Below are 22,545 nucleotides of genomic sequence, written 5' to 3' on the forward strand. Positions count from 1 at the left end.
ATTTTAAAATATATTTAAATATAAAATGGTTCTTTTAAATGGTAACAATGTTTCAAAATACTATCAAATATCAAACAAATACAGCCTTGTTAAATTAGCAGGCATTAGCATGAAGCATCTTTTTAAAAAAACATAAAAAGTTGTAACGCTACTTAAAGCCTTTATGTATAATGCATTATAAAAGTAGTCTTAATGCATTAATTATGCCTTATAATGCATCTTATAATGCATTGTAATCTTATGAATAATTGTAACCGCAGTTTATACATTATAGCACTTATCAATTCATTCTTACACTGTGCATTTTAAATTCGGTTATAATTATTTACGACAAGATATAATGTATTACAACACACATTATGAATAAATCTAATGGATTATACCTTTCAATAACCCTATATAATGCATTATACATAAAGGCTTTAAATATTACCAAAAATCCTAAAGACCCCATGTCCTCACGTCAGGTATGTATGTATGTATGCATGTGTGTACAAAGTGCACCATAAAAAAAAAAAACAATTCCTTGTGTTTCTTCACACACTTGGTGACTAAAACTAATTCTGATTCTGAACATATTTCAAAAAGCATCCCTGAATGACACCAAGCTTGCACATATTTTGGTTCTGTATATTTTGGGCCAAGCACACCTTGGATACAAACATCAAATGAATTGATCAGCTAAAATGGAACGTCACAGGACTACGCAGTTCTGTTGTGCGATGAAAGCGTCTTGTATTTTTGTGACAGACAGGCATGCTGAGTGTCTTGAATCAGTCTTATAGCCCCCCTGAGTCTCTCTCCTGACCCTGCTGAGCTGAAAATCTCTGTCATCTGACACAGCCGTGCACGAGAGTATGCACCCAACCGTGTTCACACACACACTCAGACAGGCACCTACTGATCTGAGAAAACATTTCTCATTGCATGTGAATTTGCATAATTTTAATAAAAGCCAAATATAAAACACTTCAGGGTCAAAGCACACACACACACACACACACAAGATAGAAGAAATCCCTGTCAATGTGTGTGAAACTGTCATGGTGGGAGAAACCAGGACTTTATTTGTTTGTTCCAGACGGTCTGATGAGGTGATGAACACAATCATCAGTTATTACAGACGGGAACGAAGCACATTAGCCATACCCAGAAAACACAGAATGCACAAAAATCTCTATCACACAACACTTCGTACACTATTCCTAAACTTTCAGGCTTTAGATGACTATGAACCAAAACTTTAACAACTATATGTTTTAAGTTCTGTTGCACAATATGCTCAGTGAGACTCATTAATCAGCCTTCTCAGTGTGATACCGATCTAATGCTTGTGTTTCATGAGGCTGATGTGGTTTCTGAGTATTATAATCTATCATATAAACTTCACAGTGTGAAAAATGTGTCAAAAAACAACAATGGTCAAAAATACACTACCGGTTGAAATTTAGGGATTGGTAAGATTTCAATCCAATTAAAATTTAATTTGAATTAAACTCAATTGGTTCGACTGAAGCTATCAGTCTGATTACTAATGGATCATTTGGTGGCATGTAAATATAATTGTTAGCTTCTGATACACTAAATAACCAAATGCATTCAAATGTAAACATTTCATTTCTCCATGAGGAAAACTCAATATTCAGTCAACTAAAAAAAAAGAAATTTTCTTATCTCACACATATGTGCAAATACATGCTTGGACATATTGATTTCATATGTAGGCAGACAGGTACAGGTGGATACAGAACTAGCTGAAAACATTGCTAGCTTAATGCTAAATACTGCCCCAGGCATCACAGTGTAAACGCATTAGCATATTAGAAAGCAGTTACAGATTGGCTGGATATGAATATACAGCACATTAGTCTGAAAAAAATAATTTACTGGATGTTATGAAGATGCTAATGCATATGGGAGTGCACAACTTAACACAAATGTGCACAGACAACACATTGGAGCTTAGTTTGGCATCTTCTTGACTTATGTGAGCTGCAAAATGTCACAGAGCATTTTGTCATTTAGCTGTTTTGCCTCCAGGATTCTTGTGCCAAAACACTCATCGTTTTCTTTTCTCATGACCGATTTCCTACCCTTTCTCCGACCCTCACAATTAAACTGATTTTTTTTGCTGTTGTGCCTTTAAAGGAGAACCAAGATGTTCATGTCTTTCTGTCTTCAGTCGTAAAGAAATTAGGGTTTTTGAGGTAAAAAATTTCAGGATTTTTCTCCATATAATGGACTTCATTGGTGACTTCAATGAACTTCCAAAATGTCAAAGGACTCTAAACGATCCCAGCCGAGGAAGAAGGGTCTTATCTAGCGAAATGATTGGTCATTTTTTTCGAAAAATAAAAATTTGTATACTTTTTAAGCACAAAAGCTTGTGTACCACAGGCTCTGGGATGCGGGTCCACGACACTATGAATCACATCTAAGTTCATCATCTGTGTACTCCAGCTCAAAAACAGTAGAGTATGGCAAAAAACTCCATCTTGTTTTCAGGTTACAACTTCAGAATCGTCCGACATTGTTGTACTTTTTTATTTGTAAACAGCGTTTGACTTACTTGCACTTCCTTAAGGGGTGGTCACACTGCACTTTTCATTCCATTGACTTCCATTCATATGTATGCGAATGCGTCAGACCAGAAACGCAAGCCCGTGCGAAAAGTTTCACATTTTGCTGTGTTCCAAAGTTCAAGCTTGGTGAACTCTGACCTGCAAATTCGCATCACGTGACACCATGTGACCAACACCAGATCGATACGTCACAGCATGAACTCATAGCTGAATGAAAAGAACATAAATTTAAAACTGCAGAGCTGCGGGAAAGTGTAGTAGATTGTATGATTTTACATTTTAGATGTATTATTATTATTAGTCGTGTTGAATTTAAGTTTTTAAAAAAAATGCAGAGCATGATGTCATATTATAATTTTGCATGCTCAAAGACTAGTGTGACTGTGGCTTAAGTCTTTGCGTGTTCGCTTTGTAAACAATGGGTCTCTACTTCCGCCTACGTTCTGAGTGACCTTTTGATGTGATTCAATAGTACATAGCGCCGTGAACGCGCATCCCAGAGAGCTAGTGCTACACAAGCTATTGTGCTGAAAAGGTATCCAATTTTTTTTTTCTGAAAAAAATGACCGCCCGTTTTGCTAGATAAGACCCTTCTGCCTTGGCTGGGATAGTTTAGAGCCCTTTGAAGCTGCATTTAAACTAGATTTTGGAAGTTTAAATTTGGGGCACCAATCAAGTCCATTATATGAAATGTTTTCCTCAAAAAACATAATTTCTTCACAACTGAAGACAGAAAGACATGAACATCTTGGACGACACGAGGGGTGAGTAAATGATTTGTAAACTGTTGTTCTGGAAGTGAAGTTCTCCTTTAAGACTTGAATATAAAACCCTCTTTGTATATGAAATTTTAAAGAGGACATACCATGAAAATCTGACTATTTCCGTGCTATAATCGGGTCACCGGTGCATCTACCAACCTAGAATATGTGAAAAATGACATGCATGCTGGTTTTAGCTGGTTTAAGATGGTCCTAAGCTGGTTTATTTTGGTCCTTAGCCAGTTTAAAGGGATAGTTCACCTAAAAATTAAAAATTTGATGTTTATCTGCTTACCCCATGGCATCCAAGATGTAGGTGTCTTTGTTTCTTCAGCAGAACACAAACAAAGATTTTTTAACTCAAACCGTTGCAGTCTGTCAGTCATATAATGGCAGTCAATGGCATCCACAGATTTGAGAGTCAAAAAAACATACACAGACAAACCAAATTAAACCCTGGGGCTTGTGACGACACATTGAAGTCTTAAGACACAAAACAATTGGTCTGTTTATGAAACTGAACAGTATTTATATAATTTTTTACTTCTGATCCACCTCAATGTCCATGTGTATTGAGTGCATTCACAACAGTCGGCGCCTGATGTGTCAATGAGCTCTGGCATAGTCTTTGAAAAGTCAACACACCCGGATGAGTTTGTGCAAGCAAACGTAATCTTTTAGTTTTTAATCAGTTGCAACAATCAGGATAAGCACAAGTAATTACCAATCTGAGTAGCCATCGTACCCACAATCCCACTGTGTAAACAAAGAGTGACATATACGCTCGACAGATCGCTTCTGCGCATCACACGCCCGCTGTTGTGAACACGCTCAGAAGGGTTGGACATTGCGGTCGATCAGAGGTAAAAAAATTATATAAATACTGTTCAGTTTCTTAAACAGACCCATTGTTTCGTGTCGTAACACCTCAATGTATCATCACATGAATCTCAAAGCCGTGTATGCCATTGACTGCCATTATATGACTGACAGACAGTTTGAGTTAAAAATCTTTGTTTGTGTTCTACTAACGAAACAAAGCCACCTACATCCTGGATGCTCCGGGGGTAAGCAGATAAACATCAAATTTTCATTTTTGGGTAAACTATCCCTTTACGCTGGTCCATAGCTGGTTTATGCTAGTCCTTAGCTGGTCATGTGCTGGTCTTAAGCTGGTCCTGAGCAGGAGGGACCAGTTTAGGACTAGCACATGACCAGCTAACGACCATCTTAAATCAGCAGAGGACCAGCATAAACCAGCTAAGGACCAGCTTAAACCGACTCAAACCAGCATCCATGCTTCAAAACCTACCTAACCAGCATATGCTGTTTTCTTCAACAGGGCAGTAACTTTGTTTTGGTAAGCATTTCTCTGCAAGCATGTGAAAAAAAAGCTGTACAGATTTTGCTCCCCTAGTGACGTAGGAAAGGGATCTTATTGTAATATTACCGCCAGTTAATCTGCACATTTCCATCCACGGCACTGCCATATTGTCTTTGCGATTTCTTTCCCAGCTGTTTAACATCACAGACATAACTGACTGTGTTTATATAACTTATGTGTTTTTAGACATAAACTTGTGTGTATTTCACTGTTTAATAAAGAAGAACTTAGTTTAGTACTCACATGCCGTGTGACAGCCGCTTTCTGTGCATGTGCTTTGGATGTGTGGTCTTAGAAAACCCTTTATTATAAGTTTAATCTGATATGACTTTAAAGCACATGATTTCAATGCGATAGACTTGATAATCAAAACCAAACAGATGTTTTTTGTTAGAGTATCTGAGGTACGAGCTGTAAAGGCACAGCCCTATTCTGGAAAAGGGGGCTGGGAGCAGCAGCTCATTTGCATTTAAAGAGACATGCACGTTAACAGCCTGTTTTTGCTTCCACTCAAAATAGGCGTTTTCAAAATGATGCACAATGATCTGTGGGGTCAAGACCCATTCTGGGGACACCTGAGACTTATATTACATATTGTAGAAAGGGACTAATAGGTGCCTTTTAACAGCTTCGTCCTGCACTCTCACACAAGCTGCAAGTTTGTTGTCGAATCCTACATCGTTCATTGCAATGTGCCACTCATGCTAAAATGTGACTGTTAAAAAGTGATCATGCTGCTAGAATCCTACAGAATCATCCTGAGTATTGATCTGCTATCAAATACATTTCTCTTAAGGGTAAGTCAGGTAACTTTCTCCCAGTTATCACAAAAAAAACATTTTCCTCTTTTATTCTTTCTTTCCTGTTTCACAGCAATCAATACAGTGCTAAGAAGCCACATTTGGACAAGGTCCTTTTACACGTCGAGTGATTAGGACGTGAAGAAATCAACAAAAAAATCTGAAAGGCTGCTCATGACTTTCTATTCAACTCACTCAAGGTCTTGCTGTTTGTACAGAACACATCAGTATCGCTGTTAAAACTTCCTGAAAGGTTTCTATACTTCTATACAACTCCAGGAGGCCATTACCCATAACGCAACTGTCACAGCTCTGAATGAGAGCGACATTTATTAGAGCTGACCCTGACTCATTCAGCAAGGGAAAAAGAGTAACAAAAGCTGCATTAGTCATACCTAGTGGGTCAGTTTCCATTGCGTGAATAGTGCACAGTTTGAGGAGCCGGGGAAGAGTCGCCATAAGAAAATTAAATGAGGGCTTAAAATACTGAGTTATGGTCAGTGGTTAAAGATCCCATTAAATGTTTTATAAATTAAATTTTCTATTTCAGTGTTGACATATTTCCAGCTAAAACAGGTTGGTACCTTTAAAGCTGGTACAAACAGCTCCAATAAATACCTACATACGGATACATTTTAAACATTAAACTTATTTTATACAAAAAAAGTGCTTGCAAGTTATACTCATAAGAACACCTTTGCTCATGTGCAAACAAGTGTGCGCACAACCGTGGGTGATTCATTTTCCACTTAAGTCGAGTCTGGGATGTGCATTGTACAGTATATCTTCTGCAATAATATGGGTTCAGTGTTAATGTGTTAGGTTATATCACCAAATCACACACAGAGTGCAAGCATGTTGATTTATTAGTCAATTAAAACTCAAAATTCCAGGCTTTTTAAATGGTAGATGGATCAGCTTTTTGAACGATTCAGTTGATAAAAATGATTCAGCAATTAACTCATTAACACAGTCAAATGCCTTGTTCCTGAATAAATCAGCCATTTGAATGAATCGGCTGAATCTCAATGACTCACTCATTATCAGTAACTTGCTGCCACCTACTGGCAGTTTTAATTTCACATTTCGACTATTTTTTTCATGTCTTAAATTATTTCAAATATCAGTATTTAACGCTTTATGTTAAAAACAAAACATTAAGCCTATTTATGCATTTGTAACTGCAGTTTAAAAGCATCCATGTCCTCTCTGAGATACATTAAACTGTGTAAATACATCTAAATTCTATTTCAGATGCAAATTCCAGAAATTCCAGGCCTCATATAAATAGCCAAATCACAGTCATGCCAATATACAGCCATAACACACTGCTACAAGTGTGACATCGCTTATATAACAAAAAATGCTAGTGCTTAATGTAGGGAAGCATAGTAAAGGTTAATACTATATTTTCTATGATGGATACCGTACTATGCTCATTGCATTTTGTGAGAAGAAAATCCTCACTACTTGCTCAGAAATAAACCAGAAGAGAGAAGACAGGAGCTGCAACATTTTAAAATATTGAGGTTTGGCTTGACTCTGCATCCTTGAGCTATCTGTGTTTACTTTATCATATATTCATTTCTCGCTTTCAAGGTAAAATTAAATATATATATATATATATATATATGTTTTTATTTTGTATGAAATCCTTGGGAAGTTCATTTTTGACTTGATAGATTAAGTGTGCTCTGAGTCTGTGCACATGCCTATGAATTCCTAAAAACTAGTGTACACAGTTGTGTACTGTATATAAGCTTTACTCACCGTTCTCTGTTGAATTTGAGAGAGTGTAGGATAGCCGGACGTCGCTGTCGCAAGTTCCAGAGGTGCAGCGTGTCATCCGCACAAGCTGTGACCAACGCCCCCTATGGACACATAAGTGTAACCAGAACACTCAACCCATGCAATGAGATAGCAAATTCACACCAATATTAATATTTACTAACAAAGAAAGTTGCATAAATTTGTGACACTAAGACTGGTGTTTTTATTTCAGTCGCCAGTAGCACTGCGCGTATCAGAAGTCACATTATATTAAACATATAAGTTTGTTTTCTATTTGTGACCTAAAATCATGCATTTTATATACTATGTACATAATAACACTCTTGGAATTGAATTGCTTGTATGTAAGGTTTCAAATGTGTTTCCATTTCCACTTGAATGATGGGAAAAATTATGCAGTATACAATGTATCTTCCAGGTCACAAATGAAATAAGAATTTACTCATAGAGTTGCTAGGAAATGATCAACCTTAATTTATTCCGTCACATCGATATGTTTCAGTCTGTATAACTTTGCTGTTTTCTCATGCATTTCATGCATATTTCATGATATTAAAGTCTCCTTGGATGGAGACTGAAACAGTCTGAAGAGAGAGAATTGCCACAAGTAATGTTGTGCTCTATGTATTACAAGACTCAGGATGCTGTTCATGGTTAATGGAGGACAGAATGAAGGGGAGAGCAAAAAAAAAAGTGATGAAAGTGTCCAGAAGTGTGAGTGTGAGAAATCTCTTTTCCACCATGCAGTATGACAAAGGTCTTTCTGACCTATTTTATCTGGAAGCTCTATATAATTTTGGAAGCCCGTATCTAATTTTCTTTTCAAATGCTGGCCGCAGTGTTCAGGAAGCAAATAATACAGGACAAACCTAGAAAAATGAGTGACAGTTCATGTCGTGGATGAGAACATGCCAGTATTAATCTGAACTCGTTTTGTCAAATCACTGCGTAATTTGAGGGTGATCATGGGGCAGCAGGAAGTCTATAAACAGTTTATCTTCTTCATGACTTTGTGGTTTTGTCTCCATCTTTGTTCCTTCTCAGTGCTTTGGATCCAAATCCATCAGTCAGATGACTGACAACTGTGTTTCCATGGAGATGCTGTTTAGGTAAACACAGATTGCACCAGCACACCAAAGGACAACCACAGAGAAAAACAGATGCTGAGAGGGAATTTTAGTTGTGCCGTGTCAAAGTCAATGTGAATTCCCATGCGTGACCCATTATAACTTCGTAACATGGTTTTTCCAAGTGAAATGGGATATTCAACAAGGAGTTAAAAGTAAGTCTGACTGAATTGAATAGTTCGGGATTTGTTTAGATTTCAAAAAGTGAGTGTTGCACACCAAATTAATTTAAATAAAATAAAGCTAATTTTTTTTTTTATGACTAAAGCACATAACAAAATGACTAAAACTTACACAGTATTAATAAATATTATAATAGTATATAAATAATACTACTACAACCCAGATCAGAGTTTGCTAAAACAGTTATTTTGGCTATTGGTTATTGTCTAATAGCCTGCATGGCCTAAGTGATGTCAGTAGGAAAGGAAATTTGTTTCATAAGAAGTTAAAATATCAAGACAAACACATTTTTTCTTTGAATGAACATGTAATGATGGATCACATTCCCAGTTAGACCTGGGATGTGCATTTAAAAAATAAATAAATTAAAAAAAAGTAAATAGGGTTATTTTGATTTTATGTTTACTTTAAGATTGAGGAAGGTTGTGAAAATGAAATTACAGTAGAACACTAATGAAATTAGTGTTGCAATCCACAATGACGGGTGTGGGACTGGTGGGAGATATATTGTACTGTATGAATGTAACCATCTGGTTAGTGAGGCACAATCCCTTGTGATGAAGAATGTTATTTACAGCAATAATTCAGTGTTGTTAATAAAATCAATATGAATGAAAACTGAACCCCTGAAGTGTAATATCTGAATAATGCACCTCAGGATAAAATGTCAACAGTGTGTGCGTACAATATTTGTCCAATCAATTCCTACAGTCTCATGTCTCACTAAATGAGCTGATTTTCAGGGTCTGGTATAACATCTGCGGCTTATTGTGAACAATTCATCAGAGCATGGTATTCTGAAGAAAAAACGAATGTTTGTCTTTGTCGTTTTTAATCAAAATGCAGTAATTTTCTCTTCATCTGAAACAGCTTTCCTTTTCAGCTGAATCATCACTTAGGCAAATTAATGTTAAAGGGATAGTTCAGCCAAAAATGGAACACAAGTTCATCTTCGGAACACAAATTATGATATTTCTGATAAAATCCGAGAGCTTTCTGACCCTGCATAGACAGCAATGTAACTACTTTGTACAAGGCCCAGAAAGGTAGTAAGAACATTGCTAAAAAAAAAGTGTGACATCAGTGGTTCAAATTTAACTTTATGAAATTGTTTGTTAATTTTACCTGTGTTTCAGTCTTTGACACACATTCACAATAGTACATCGTGAACGCATGTTGAAGACTAACCTGGAAGAGAAGTTTTTTTTTTTCTTTGTGCACAAAAAGTATTCTCGTAGATTTTGAACCACTCATATCACATGGACTATTTTAATGATGTCCTTACTACTTTTCTGGGCCTTTAACATGTCAGCTGTGTTGCTGTCTATGCAGAAAACTCTCAGATTTCATCAAAAATATCTTCATTTATGTTCTGAAGATGAAGATTATGTTCTGAAGAGGTCTTACGGTTTGAAACAACATGAGGGTGAGTAATTAATCACAGAATTTTCATTTTTGGGTGAACTATACCTTTAAGCAAAAGCCAAATTGCTATTTATGGATCATTTTAGGTTACTATTTTAGGTTCTAACTAGTCTAATCACTAGTTAACAGTACACAATTATTTAAAGCAAGTAACAAAACATTTAAAAATAGGGAAAGGAACACTTTGGGATGCTGTAGGGTGAACTTGACCTTTAACCTGCACATCCTCACCACCATCTCAAGTTCTCAGCAGGTAAGAAGCTCAAATAAATCTGGCCTGATTCCTGAGGCAAAGATTTCATCATCTCCACAACTCAGATTCAGGTCTGGCTCCACTTTTCATCAACCGACGAATTCCCGACGGATGAAAAACCTGCCCTAAATGTTTGCACGTTGGATATTCTGCTTCACTCTGAAAAACATCCCATTACCAAAGTAAAATGGCTTGCAAATGCCATTTTCTATTGACTTCAGATGTGTTTATATGGGCTGATAGAAAGAACACAGAAATAAATGGAGATAGTGGAGAGCGTACCTAAATTGCTGTAATCCAAAATGGCCACCATGGCAACTCTCCCACTTTCCTTCTTTTGTGAGCACACTAACTTCTCGTTATTCATGAGATGATGCGGCGCGTGTGCATAAGAGCGAGACAGAGAGGCTGAGAAACATTCACCACTTGACACGTCTGATGGGAAGTAATGACTGACTGCATTAACACCACAGGGCTGAGAGGGAAGGCGGCTCTTGACCTAAACGTATTCCTTTGTAGAGCTGAGCATGCATTTAAACACACACACACACGCGGTCTATCCTAAAATACAGATTAAAACACACACATATGCACTCTGCCCTCCTACGTGCTTCCACATATGCTGCGTACATGAAAATGTGTTGTAATTTATGTGTGCCTGCAAGTGTGGGTGTTTGGTACCTCGTTGATGAGAAACTGCAGTTGGAGAACTGCCGCCCCACTCTCATGCTGGCAATGACAGTCCACTCCTGGCCGTCCCAGACTGATGACATCAAAGAGTTAAGGAAAAGAGGACAGGCATTTACAATGAACCTTTAATGCTTCAAGGCTGAACTTTCAACATTTCCCATATCGCATTAAAAGCTGGATTAAACAGATAGATAGCATAGCGACCCAAGTAAAAACTGTCTGAAAGACTATTCATGAACTTTGAAAGTTCTAAAAAACTCTAGTTTGGTGTATGTGTAAAAGAAAAGAGAGCAAATCTGTGCCACAGGCTAACAGATCTTCCTGTAGGAATGTGCTTAATGATTTATCTCAACTGTCCACACACTCACACACACACATAATGATCAATCACAAGACAGTGGGAAAAGGAAGAGCATGGTGCCATCATTTGTCTCTCCTCTTATCTAAACGTCTGTACACACAGCTGTGTCCGACCACTTCAAAAGACAGTAAAATACAGGTATTAACAAAGGAGGAAAATGCTTTCATGTCAGAAACAAGGTCAAACTCATCCAGCATTGTTCGGACCACGTACGAAAGTGGTTTATATCAGTATCTACTTATATAGTGTATATACTTTATATTCATCAAAGAATTCTGAAATAAAAATGTATGACAGTTTCCACAATAAAAAAACTGTTTTCAGCATTAAAAATAATAAGGAATGCTTCCTAAACACCGAATCAGAATATTAAAAAAGATTTCTGATGGACCATGTGACACTGAAGACTGGAGTAATGGCGGCTGAAAATTCAGGTTTGCCATCACACAAATGAATTAAATGTTAAAATATATTTACATAGATATTATTTAAAAGGTAAACAATATTTTACAAAATTACATTTTACTCCATTTTTGGTCAAATAAATTCAGGCTTGGTGAACATAAGAGACGTCTTTCAAAAAAAATGTGTAAAAAATCTTACCGACCTAGGGCTGGGCGATATGGCAAAAAAAAAAAAAAAAAAAAAAAGATTTTCTCAGAATGTCTGAACTACTCTTGATTTTTTATGATTTTTAACTAATCAACTTGAAAATGTAACTACAGCATGATTCAAGTAACTTTTTCTTTATTAACCCTCTAGTTAAAGAAAAGTCTATGTCAAGTGCACCACACATGAAGTTGTCAAATATTACACAAATCACGTATTAAATATATTTGCAGAAAAGATGCATGAACTACAACTATATCTTGTACAAACTTGTATTACACATATTTGATGTTAAGAAATAATACAAGGAAAATGCTTTAAAAAAAAATCTCCAAAGTCAAGGTAATTAAAATTCAAGGTATAACACCAGTAGACTGTTAAATGCTTTCAGTCTGTCATCATGATGCAAAGACGAAATTTCAGACATACAGTAGTAGTTCTTCACAGACTTATTTATCTAATTGCGCTGCTTTTCCATAGTATTTTTCTATGTAAACATGGATGCGTTTGACTGTTGCACTCGTGTCTCTTGCAACGTGATTGGATTGTTCTTTTGTCTTTACTGTTATCATTGTCATATTGTCAAACTCTCTAATTCTAACGTTTGGTAATATTTCTATTCAAAATCGCGATTCCTCGTTTTCTAAAAAATAAAATCATGGCAAAACATTAAATTCAAATTTCGAATTGATAAAATTGGAAAAATCGTCCTTAAATTGACCTTAAACTTTTGAACAAAACTTTTGAACAAATTAGGCATAAACCACAAACATAAACACACAGCTATAGTCTAAGTGAAAACAAACAAGCTTGCAGTCTTGCATCCATTAAACAGTTGACATGGCTTTACATGAAATTATTTTAAAATAAATGCCTGCCAAATGCATACTGTAAATATAAATGTATACAAGTAATGGCGTATACAAATTTTACAACACTAACTTCTTTTCAACTGTACAAACTCGCTCTAAAACACCACTGTCCGGAGACATGTCAATGAATCCGAACATGCAAAATGATTGACAGTTAGCGAGGTGCCTCTAGGTTTTTTTAGGTATCATGCGTGGGCTCAGATTTGCTCATTTTTTATATATATTTTTTTAAGGCTGTCACAGAAACAGATGTGATTTCTCAAGACTATCTAATATATTTCAGTGAAATATGTCAGGTAGCAGGGTCATTTTATGCAGCTTTAAACAACAAGATCCCAAGTCCATTAAACACAACAGAGCAATCAAACAGTCAACCCTCCACTTTTATTTGCCCGTCAGTCCCGGCTGCTGCTCAACCAATCACACAATCACACAATCAAAAGTTCAAACTGCACACTGATGGAAAAAGACAGAACGTTCTAGAATAAACCCCTACAGTCAATAATAAAAGTGATTTTACAATCAACCGTGGTTATTGGTGATGGACGCTCAGGAAAGGCAAGTGTGTGTGCAAGTGAGTGTATGTGTTTTGAGGGGGATCGGTCATAGGTATAATTGCTCTGCATGCTTGATTGGCTCTTAATTGCGCTTAGTTAAATTGTGTTGACAAAAATGGGCGTTCAACCCACATGTTTAGGAATCAAGATGTTCAGTAGTGCCTGGGATGAAAATCACCTCTGAACACACACAGACTAATGCAAGAGCTTCTCTAGATTAAACCATGTGCTTTATATATCAACTGCACAAATGGCTTGCTAATAAGATGAACATCCATTCACGGATAAACCACAGGCTCAACACAGCTACACAGCCTCTGTAAAAGACCACTTTAGAGTTTTTTCCTGTGCTCCAAGTATTTTTAACCTTGTTTTTGAAGCCTTGGTTATATTTATGTATTTGACAGATTTAGATTTTTTAATATTTGGTTGTATTTTTAATGAAAACCTTGCATTAAATGCAATGTATTAACATTAATGTATCTGTCTGTTAGTTTTTATTTATGACTTCCATCAATTTTTTATCAGCTTACTTACTGGTAGCTTACCTACTTCTAATGTATTTATTTTAAAATGTATGTTTAGCCTTTAACCCTACTGTATTATATTTGATGCACGCATAAATCTACAGTTGAAGTCAAAAGTTTACATACACCTTGCAGAATCTGGAAAATGTTAATTATTTTACCAAAATAAGAGGGATCATACAAAATGCATGTTATAGTACTGACCTGAATAAGATATTTCACATAAAAGACGCTTTCATATAGACCACAAGAGAAAATAATAGCTGAATTTATAAAATTACCCCGTTCAAAAGTTTACATACACTTGATTCTTAATACTGAGTTGTTACCTGAATGATCCACAGCTGTGTTTTTTTGTTTAGTGATAGTTGTTCATGAGTCCCTTGTTTGTCCTGAACTGCCCGCTGTTCTTCAGAAAAACCCTTTACGTCCCACTAATTCTTCAGCATCTTCGTGTATTTGAACCCTTTCCAATAATGACTGTGATTTTGAGATCCATCTTTTAACACTGAGGACAACCGAGGGACTCATATGCAACTAATGCATTAAGAGCCAGGGGTGTAAACTTTTGATCAGAATGATCATTACATTTTTCTTATTTTGCCTAAATATCTTTTTCATTTAGTACTGCCCTTCAGAAGCTACAGAAGATACTTTCTTGTTTCCCAGAAGGTAAAATAAGTTACATTTACCCTGATCTTCAAATTCAAAAAGTTTTCACCCCCTGGCTCTTAATGCACTGTGTGAATTTATTGTATAGAAAACACAAAAATATACTGCTATATATACTTATAAACTTTTTTTGTGTACTAAAGAAAAAAGAAAATCATACAGGTTTGGAAACATGTGAGGATAAATGATGACAGAACTTTACTTTTTGGAGGATCTATCCCTTTATAGCTACAACCAAGGCTTTATGAGGTTCAAAACGACCACTGAGAGAAGTTTTGGTGATGAACAGGTCGTTAGATTGATGTTTCCATTGTGATACAAGGCTGAAAAGAAAGATACATGATCGATGGAGGAAAAGGGAAAAGAGTTAGGAGATGTTGAAAAGAAAGACCGGTGACTCAGACCCTTAAAAGACAGGATGGAGGAGCAGAGGTGAAACCTAGTGTATCAATGCGGCATGAGGTGAAAGAGAGAGATGAGTCAGAGAAAGAGAGAGAGCCTTCAGTAGGTTTGAAGCGGTGACTCAGATTGAGTAGGAGAGAAAGATTGAACGGATGAGTTGAAATCTAATGGTGTCCATGTCATAAAGCAACAAACACGCACACATGTAAGGTGACGTTTCATGACTCATGCTGGATTTACGCAGTTTATACACTCTCAACTGTAGATTTTCCCTTCATTTTTCAACATAAATTTCTGATATTTGTAACCCTGGACCACAAAACATAAGTTGCACGGGTATACTTGTATGGTTCAAAATGATAACATTTTCTTTAATGCCCAAAATCATTAGAACATTAAATAAAGATCATGTTCCATGAAGATATTTTGTATATTCCTACTATAAATATATCAAAACTTACTTTTTGATTAGTAATATGCATTGCTAAGAACTTCATCTGGACAACTTTAAATGCGTTTTTTTTTTTTTTTTTTTTTTTTTTTTTGCATCCTCAGATTCTAGATTTTCAAGTAGTTGTATCTCAGCCAAATATTGTCCTATCCTAACAAACCATACATCAGTGGAATGCTTATTCAGCTTTCAGATGATTTATAAATCTTAATTTAGAAAAACTGACCCTAATGACTGGTTTTGTGGTCCAGGGTCACATTTCTGTTTTCAGCTTCACCGACACACATTAAAAAAATCTCAGTTTTTGCTTCATTAAAGATCTCATTTCATGTTTTTTAGCTTTGTGGTCAATATTCTGACTCTGATAAACTAGCTATGATTTTTTTGTTGTGTGTACATTTCATAATTTTTATAAAATTATATTTCCCTCTATATACAATATGATTTATATTTTTCATAGAGAAGATTCTCATCGCAATCATCACACAACTGTACTGAGGACCCAATCACAGTGATAAAAACGCATTGTTAGATTTCCTACAGAGCTACAGACTTCCTCCGCTGATATAAAGAGAAAATTATGTTTATGAACAATATGACAATTTACTGAGCATTCACAGCAAGAGAAATGAATCAGTCAAAAGGGGTAGAATTATTGACTGAATAATTGCATGCAAAATGGCTTTGCAGAGAGGGAGAGAATCTGTCTAAACTATTCTCTCATGAAACCATACAGGAGGAAAAACACATCGCTAGAGAGAAGCAAAGAGCATTTCATTTGTTTTCTTTCTCTTCTGCAAACATCTCCTTCCAGTGTTGCTAATTAAAAACATTGGCTTTACTGTAGCCATGCTAAATTATGGAGCAAGCTGTTTTCAGTGGGTATCCCCCAGTCAAATGTGTGAATGTCTGTGAGTCTGTGAGAGAGCGATTGTATGATAGTCACTATGAGTCTGATTGTGTGTCTGGTGACAGAAAAAGTCTGCTAAATCTGAGAATTCATTATCACGTTCACTTCATCACTGCTTTAGGAAATATCAAATATACCGTAAAATGTCTCATTTATAAAACAGAGCAAACCTTAATATTTCTCTGGAGAAAAAGCTTCAGAAATCTAACGTGTGTCAGATTTCAAAAGACATCTCAATCTCAGCCTGTGTTCGGATTTGCCATGATAAAAGTCAGAAACCTCAATATGAACTCAAACATTAAAAGACTGAATTATCTAAGATATGCTAATAATGTTCATTTTACAGCCCAAAACTCCATTTCATGTCAACATTTGTCTTATCTTGATCTTGACCTTGGCTATTTTATCTTTTCTAGAGAATGTTAGTAGAAATATACATTAATGAACATTAAAGGGGTCCTATTATGCTCTTTTACAAGTCTTGATTTTGTTTTGGGTTTGTACTAGAACATGCTCTCATGCTTGGTGGTTCAAAAAATGCATTATTTTTCACATAATTTACATTATTACAATACCTTTCTCCCCAGCCTGGCACGAATGGCTTGATTAGTTCCGGGTTTAATGAAGGCCCGCCTTCCAAAAAAAACGAAATGTGTTGTGATTGGTTAGCTGTCCAACAGTACTGCCACGCCCCTTACCAAAGCAGCAACTTCCGTGTACAACTGTTAGCGCAAGCTAGAGTAAAGTCTCACGTTATAAATATGGATAATTTTCTTACAAAAAACACTGATTTGCTACAGGAGCAGATATAATTGAAACGCTATTGGCTGTTTATAAAAGGGGACAGAGCTGCTCAATATGTCTCACCCTGTCTTCCTGTTTCAATTGAAATTACGTCACCACAAAGAATAACACTGCATGTTTCAAGGCACTTCAGTGGACCTTTAACTAAGAGCTCTGGCGCAATGAAAGACCAATCTCTGAGTCACAAAACTTTCCTTTGGATTATTTTATTAGTTGTGACATTGGTGGGATTGACGTAGGATAATGTGAAGGGTCAGGATTAGCCTGTCAAAAATCATTTTCATATATGTGAAAAAGCTTGAGTTCTACAAATAGTAAGTATACACAGTTTTCTTTTTTCTTCTGTTATGTAAACAGATACGACCCCTGTTACCTTTTGAAATCAATTAGACATGCAGAAGAGAAAAGCCATAGGGTGTGTGTGTGTGTGTATGTGTGTAGGTGTTGAAGTGATATCTCAGCTCCACACTGATATAGTCATCATGGGGAAGATGATTATTGTAAATTAACACACCAAAAATGTTTACCTTGCTGGCTTCTCTCATTTAGCTGTGTATGTGCATCTTGTGTCTTTAATTAAACAAACAAATCACCATATTTTTTGTGTTCTACCATGGGAATACTGTAGTATTCAAAGAATGACCTTAGTAAATACCATGGCATATGAATATGTTAACCACTTACATTTATGCTTTTGGCAAATGCTTTTATCCAAAGTGACTAACATGGCATTCAGGGTATACATTTGATTATTTCATGGCTTCCTTGGGAAACAAACCCACGGCTTTGGAGTTGCTATCGCTTTGCTCTTTTGTTTGTGTTACAGGAGTGTTTGTGTGCTTGTATCTGAATGCACAAAAGCATTCTGTTTCCTTCTATCAGTCTCATTTCCTATCTCCTTCCATATTGTTTCTTGTCTCATTGTTCCATCTATAAAATAGCAAAATGGGAAATATAAAAAACAATTACTATTGTTTTCCTCAGGTGATTTGAGGTCTGATCTATATCACACAAATAAAATGGATCCACTGGAAAATGACTCACTGTGGCCAAACTGACAACCGCACTCAAAGATAAATCAATTTAAGTGTTTATTATTTTGTTTTGAGTATTGGTGACAGGAATTCTATTTTTTTTAAAGTAAATCTATATGTACAAGCCTCGGTGCTTTCATACTCGATATGTATGATACAGTCTCCAAACAATGCCCGGATGACACAGCATTTGCTGAGATTTTAAAATGACCAAGCAGTCAAAACTATCCCATAAGACCACATGACCTGCAGGAGCCATTAAATTCAAACAAGTGGAAAAAGTGCACAGAACAGTGAGTTAGGCATCTCCTTTCAACTTTAAGTGCTGTAAGAATCAAGAAAGTTGTTCCTTGTGATTCAATTAAAGGTGTAGTTCACCCAAAAATGAAAATTCTGTCATTAATCACTCACTCTCATGTCATGCCAAACCTGCAAGACCTTTGTTCATCTTCGGAACACAAATTAAGATGAAATCCGAGAGTTTTCTGACCCTGCATAGAAAGCAACGTAACTACCATGTTCAAGGATCAGAAAGGTAGTAAGAACATTAATAAAATAGACCATGTGACATCAGTGTGACATCACCTTGAAAGGTATTTTCTTTTGTCTTTCTAAACCGCCTCTGATGAGCAGTCAATGCCCGCCTTGGAGATCAACAAGTGGGCTTCCGAAGGGGCAGATCCTGCACTGAGCAGATTTTTGTTCTGCGACAAGTGATTGAACAATTGCAGGAATACCAACAACGGATCTCACTGAGCTTTACTGACTCAGTGACTCAGAGAACCGAGAAACGCTATGGAAGATAAACCGGGCTTACGAAATTCCATCTCAATTTGTAGACATCTTTTGCAACCTTTATCAAGGCTCTCGATGCTGTGTACAAATGGAAGAAGGAATAACTGATTTCTTCGCGATTAAAACTGGTGTGTGGGTGTGTGCTTTCAAAGTTATTCCTCCTTGTCATCAACTTCGTCACCCGCCACTCCATCGACCACTTACACGTCTGCATACCTTGGACAGTTGGTAGTCTCTTCCTTGCCGATCTCGACTTTGCCGACAATATCGTCAAAAAATCAAGAAAACCAAGCGGCCAGCGCTGGACTCCGAATTAATGGACAGAAGACCAAAATCATTCACACTGGTTATGTAAACTTGAGAGCTCCAATTACAATCAACAGAAAAAAAGCACTTCATTTGTTTTCTTTCGACAGTCCACCACATGAATAGCTAATTCAATTGCATGTAAATAAATGCAAATATTCCCTAAGAACACCCAGTGGGGTGTATACCCACTTCTCCAGGCACCACTACACCACTGATTTAGAGTAAGTGGTGAATAGTAGATATAGCTACTGTATATAATGCATGCACTGACGGTATAAGGACGCGCTGCTGAGGCGAGGCTCACGCAGCCTCTCCAGTAGAAATTAAAATGTGCAACACAAATAAACTCAGCATGATGAGGTAAAAGTTCAGAAAATAAAAAGTTTTTCTATTTAAATTACAGTTAGACCACCCACACATTGGCATACCTTGGACAGTTAGTAATCTCTTTCTTGCCGATCTCGACTTTGCCGACGATATTGTCATTCTCGGCCTGACTCAAACAGCCCTACGAAACCTCACTATGGCCCTAGAAAATCAAACAGCCAGTGCTGGACTCCGAATTAATAAACTGAAGACAAAAGTTTTGTGCATCGGTTATGAAACTTGAGAGTACCAAATACAATCAATGGAAAAAAAGAATTTCATTTGTTTTCTTTCTCTTCTGCAAACATCTCTTTCCAATGTTGCTAATTAAAAACGCTGATTTTACTGTAGCCATGCTAAATTGTGGAGCAAGCTGTTTTCAGCGGGTATAACTGGTGTACGACAAGGGTGTATGCTTTCACTGATGTTATTCCTCCTTGTCATCAACTTTGTCGCCGACACTCCATCGACCACCTACACCTACACATCGGCATACCTGATCTTGACTTTGCCAATGATATTATCATTCTTGGCCCGACTTAAACAGCCCTACGAGACCTCACCATGGCTTTAGAAAATCAAGCGGCCAGCGCTGGATTCCAAATTAATGGACAGAAGACCAAACTTCATTTGCATCGGTTATGTAAACTCAAAAGAACCAATTACAATCAGCGGAAAAAAAGTGGAGGTTGCAAACTTCACTTATCTTGGCATTGTCATCTCCTCAAATGGAGATCATCGGCAAAGCATTTGCCGTGTTTTAGCAAAATCTGGAACTCGCCTTCCCTCTCTCTGCAGATTAAACTGCAACTCCTGGCTACGATCGATATGCCAACGGCGACCTACGTGTGCAAGACCTGGAAGATGACTAAAACCATTGCTCGAAAGTTGGACGTTTTCCACCTCCATTGTTTGTGATGCATCCTTAAGATCACTTTCCGGGACCATGTCACAAAGATGGAAGTATACCGTCGCACCTACACACAGCCCTTCTCTGCAACAATTACAGAACGCCGTTTTCGTTTTGCCATGCACATCTTACGCCTTCCTGACCATCGGATACTCAAGATGGCAATATCCTGGCAGCCTACACAAGGCAAATGAAAACATGGACACCCTAAAATCACCTGTCAAAAAACTTTTATGGAAGATCTGTGAGCCGTTGACATTCCATGGGATGAGGCTGAAGTCATGGTCTGGGATCAAAGCCGCTGGTGGAATTAAAGTTATGAAGCTATGAGAATATGTTTTGTGTGCAAAGAAAACAAAAATGAGTTTGACGCATGTTCACGACAGTACCACAATGTAAAAAAAGAGCTACAGCCATAAACATTCAAGTTTTGTACATACTGTATGTGAACCGGTCTAACATCAGCATATTAGAGTTTATCGACCTCGTGTGTAAAACATTAATACTCATGCAGATGCTGCTAGCCGACCTCCAGTAAATCCACTCTGATTAATTGATTGTGAATAAGCAATCTTTCTCCTATCTTCTCCTCACAACGCTGTGAATTATTCAGCGAGGGGTGATGTTTTTAACTCAAGGACATTCAGTTTGGTATCCAGACTCACAGGCTCAAGGGCAGAGTGGAAATGAGGGTGTGTGGGAAGCTGTCAGCCTGATTCTTTGAATGTTTTTCACTTTTAACGTAAGCCTTTCATTGTAATTCTCCGGGTAAGAATAATTGTGCAGATGAGGATGTTGGCACCCTGGGCATGTTCCTCACGCCAGATCCTAAGCTAAAGCTCTTTTTAAATAACGTTCAGCGAACGAGACATGGGGGACTATGATGATCTCAGAGAGTTGAGGCATTCGGCTTGCGAAATGTCAGCAGGTAACATGATTTTTCTGGACTGTGTCATTTCCTGCGCAATTCTGCCGATTCAAGTTGGCAGCATTGAGCCGGCCCAGCGGCGTCCTGGCTATCGCTTTTAATTATGATCCCTCATTAGGCTGCGCACATTCTGCCGAGCCAGAGGATCCAGGTGTTAACGCCCGCAACCAAACCTGCTCTGACAAATGACCTCATCCTGAGCTGAAGCCCTTCTGGCTGCGCCTCACACATCTGCCAGACGGCGAGAACGCGAGGACGCAGCGAAAAGAGTGCGATTGGAGACATGTGACCCTGACGGTGCACAGCTTATGTAGGTCTTTAATAATAAAGACAATAGGAGGACACAGGTGTTCGTTACAGAACGGAAGAAGCCAGCAGCGGTAATTGATAGAAGATCCTCCAGCTGTTCCAGTATCAGTGGAGAAAAAAGCTCTTTCTTGCCCAGACAGGACTGCTGACCCGGGGCGACACATTCGATTGGTCTGCTATTGCGTTTTTGCAGGGTGACATTTTATGGTCCCTTTCACACCGAACGGCTGACAATTAGAATAAAGGGCGAGAGGCAATTTGCATACGGCAGCCCATGATGACTGCCAGTTATCTGAGATAGGCATGCTCTTCTCTATTGTTAGATTTTTTTTTTTAGCATTCTCTAATGCATGTGATTGGCAGATATAGCAGGTCTGTGCAGATTATGCAGTGTGTCTGAGGCTTGTTCTATTATTCTCTGTGACTTCTACTAGGGGTGCTGCTATAGCAAATATCACTGTTATTGTTGCTATAATTTTAACATGCTTATTGTAACTCATCCTGTGCTATAGACATCAATGACACCTCAAAACATGCAGCTTTGATTTGTTTTGCAACAGGTTTGTAAATACTTTTTCTAAGCAATCAGACTTTTTGCCTGGTAAAAATACTGAATATATTCAGAAAGGATTATCAAAAGTGACAAAACAAACTTTGGTAACACTTTACAATAATGTTCCATTAGTTAATGTTGTTTAATGTTAAAAAAAAACAAACAATGAACAATACATTT

General features: G+C 37.2%; 1 protein-coding gene across 11 annotated transcripts in view; it reads right to left on the minus strand.

The window, feature by feature from the left end:
* The window catches only part of stxbp5l (syntaxin binding protein 5L), a 153,908-nt gene that overhangs the window by 76,427 nt on the left and 54,936 nt on the right, over nucleotides 1-22,545 (minus strand). For all 11 annotated transcript variants that reach the window (XM_051119695.1, XM_051119693.1, XM_051119691.1 and 8 more), the window contains exons 3-4: nucleotides 10,988-11,069; nucleotides 7,298-7,398 (exon numbers count right to left, since the gene is read on the minus strand). In XM_051119695.1, the coding sequence (XP_050975652.1) occupies nucleotides 7,298-7,398; nucleotides 10,988-11,069 (183 nt within the window). The remainder of the gene's footprint in view (nucleotides 1-7,297; nucleotides 7,399-10,987; nucleotides 11,070-22,545) is intronic.

The sequence above is a fragment of the Labeo rohita genome, chromosome 9, assembly GCF_022985175.1.
Source record: "Labeo rohita strain BAU-BD-2019 chromosome 9, IGBB_LRoh.1.0, whole genome shotgun sequence".
In the NCBI taxonomy this organism is placed as follows: domain Eukaryota; kingdom Metazoa; phylum Chordata; class Actinopteri; order Cypriniformes; family Cyprinidae; genus Labeo; species Labeo rohita.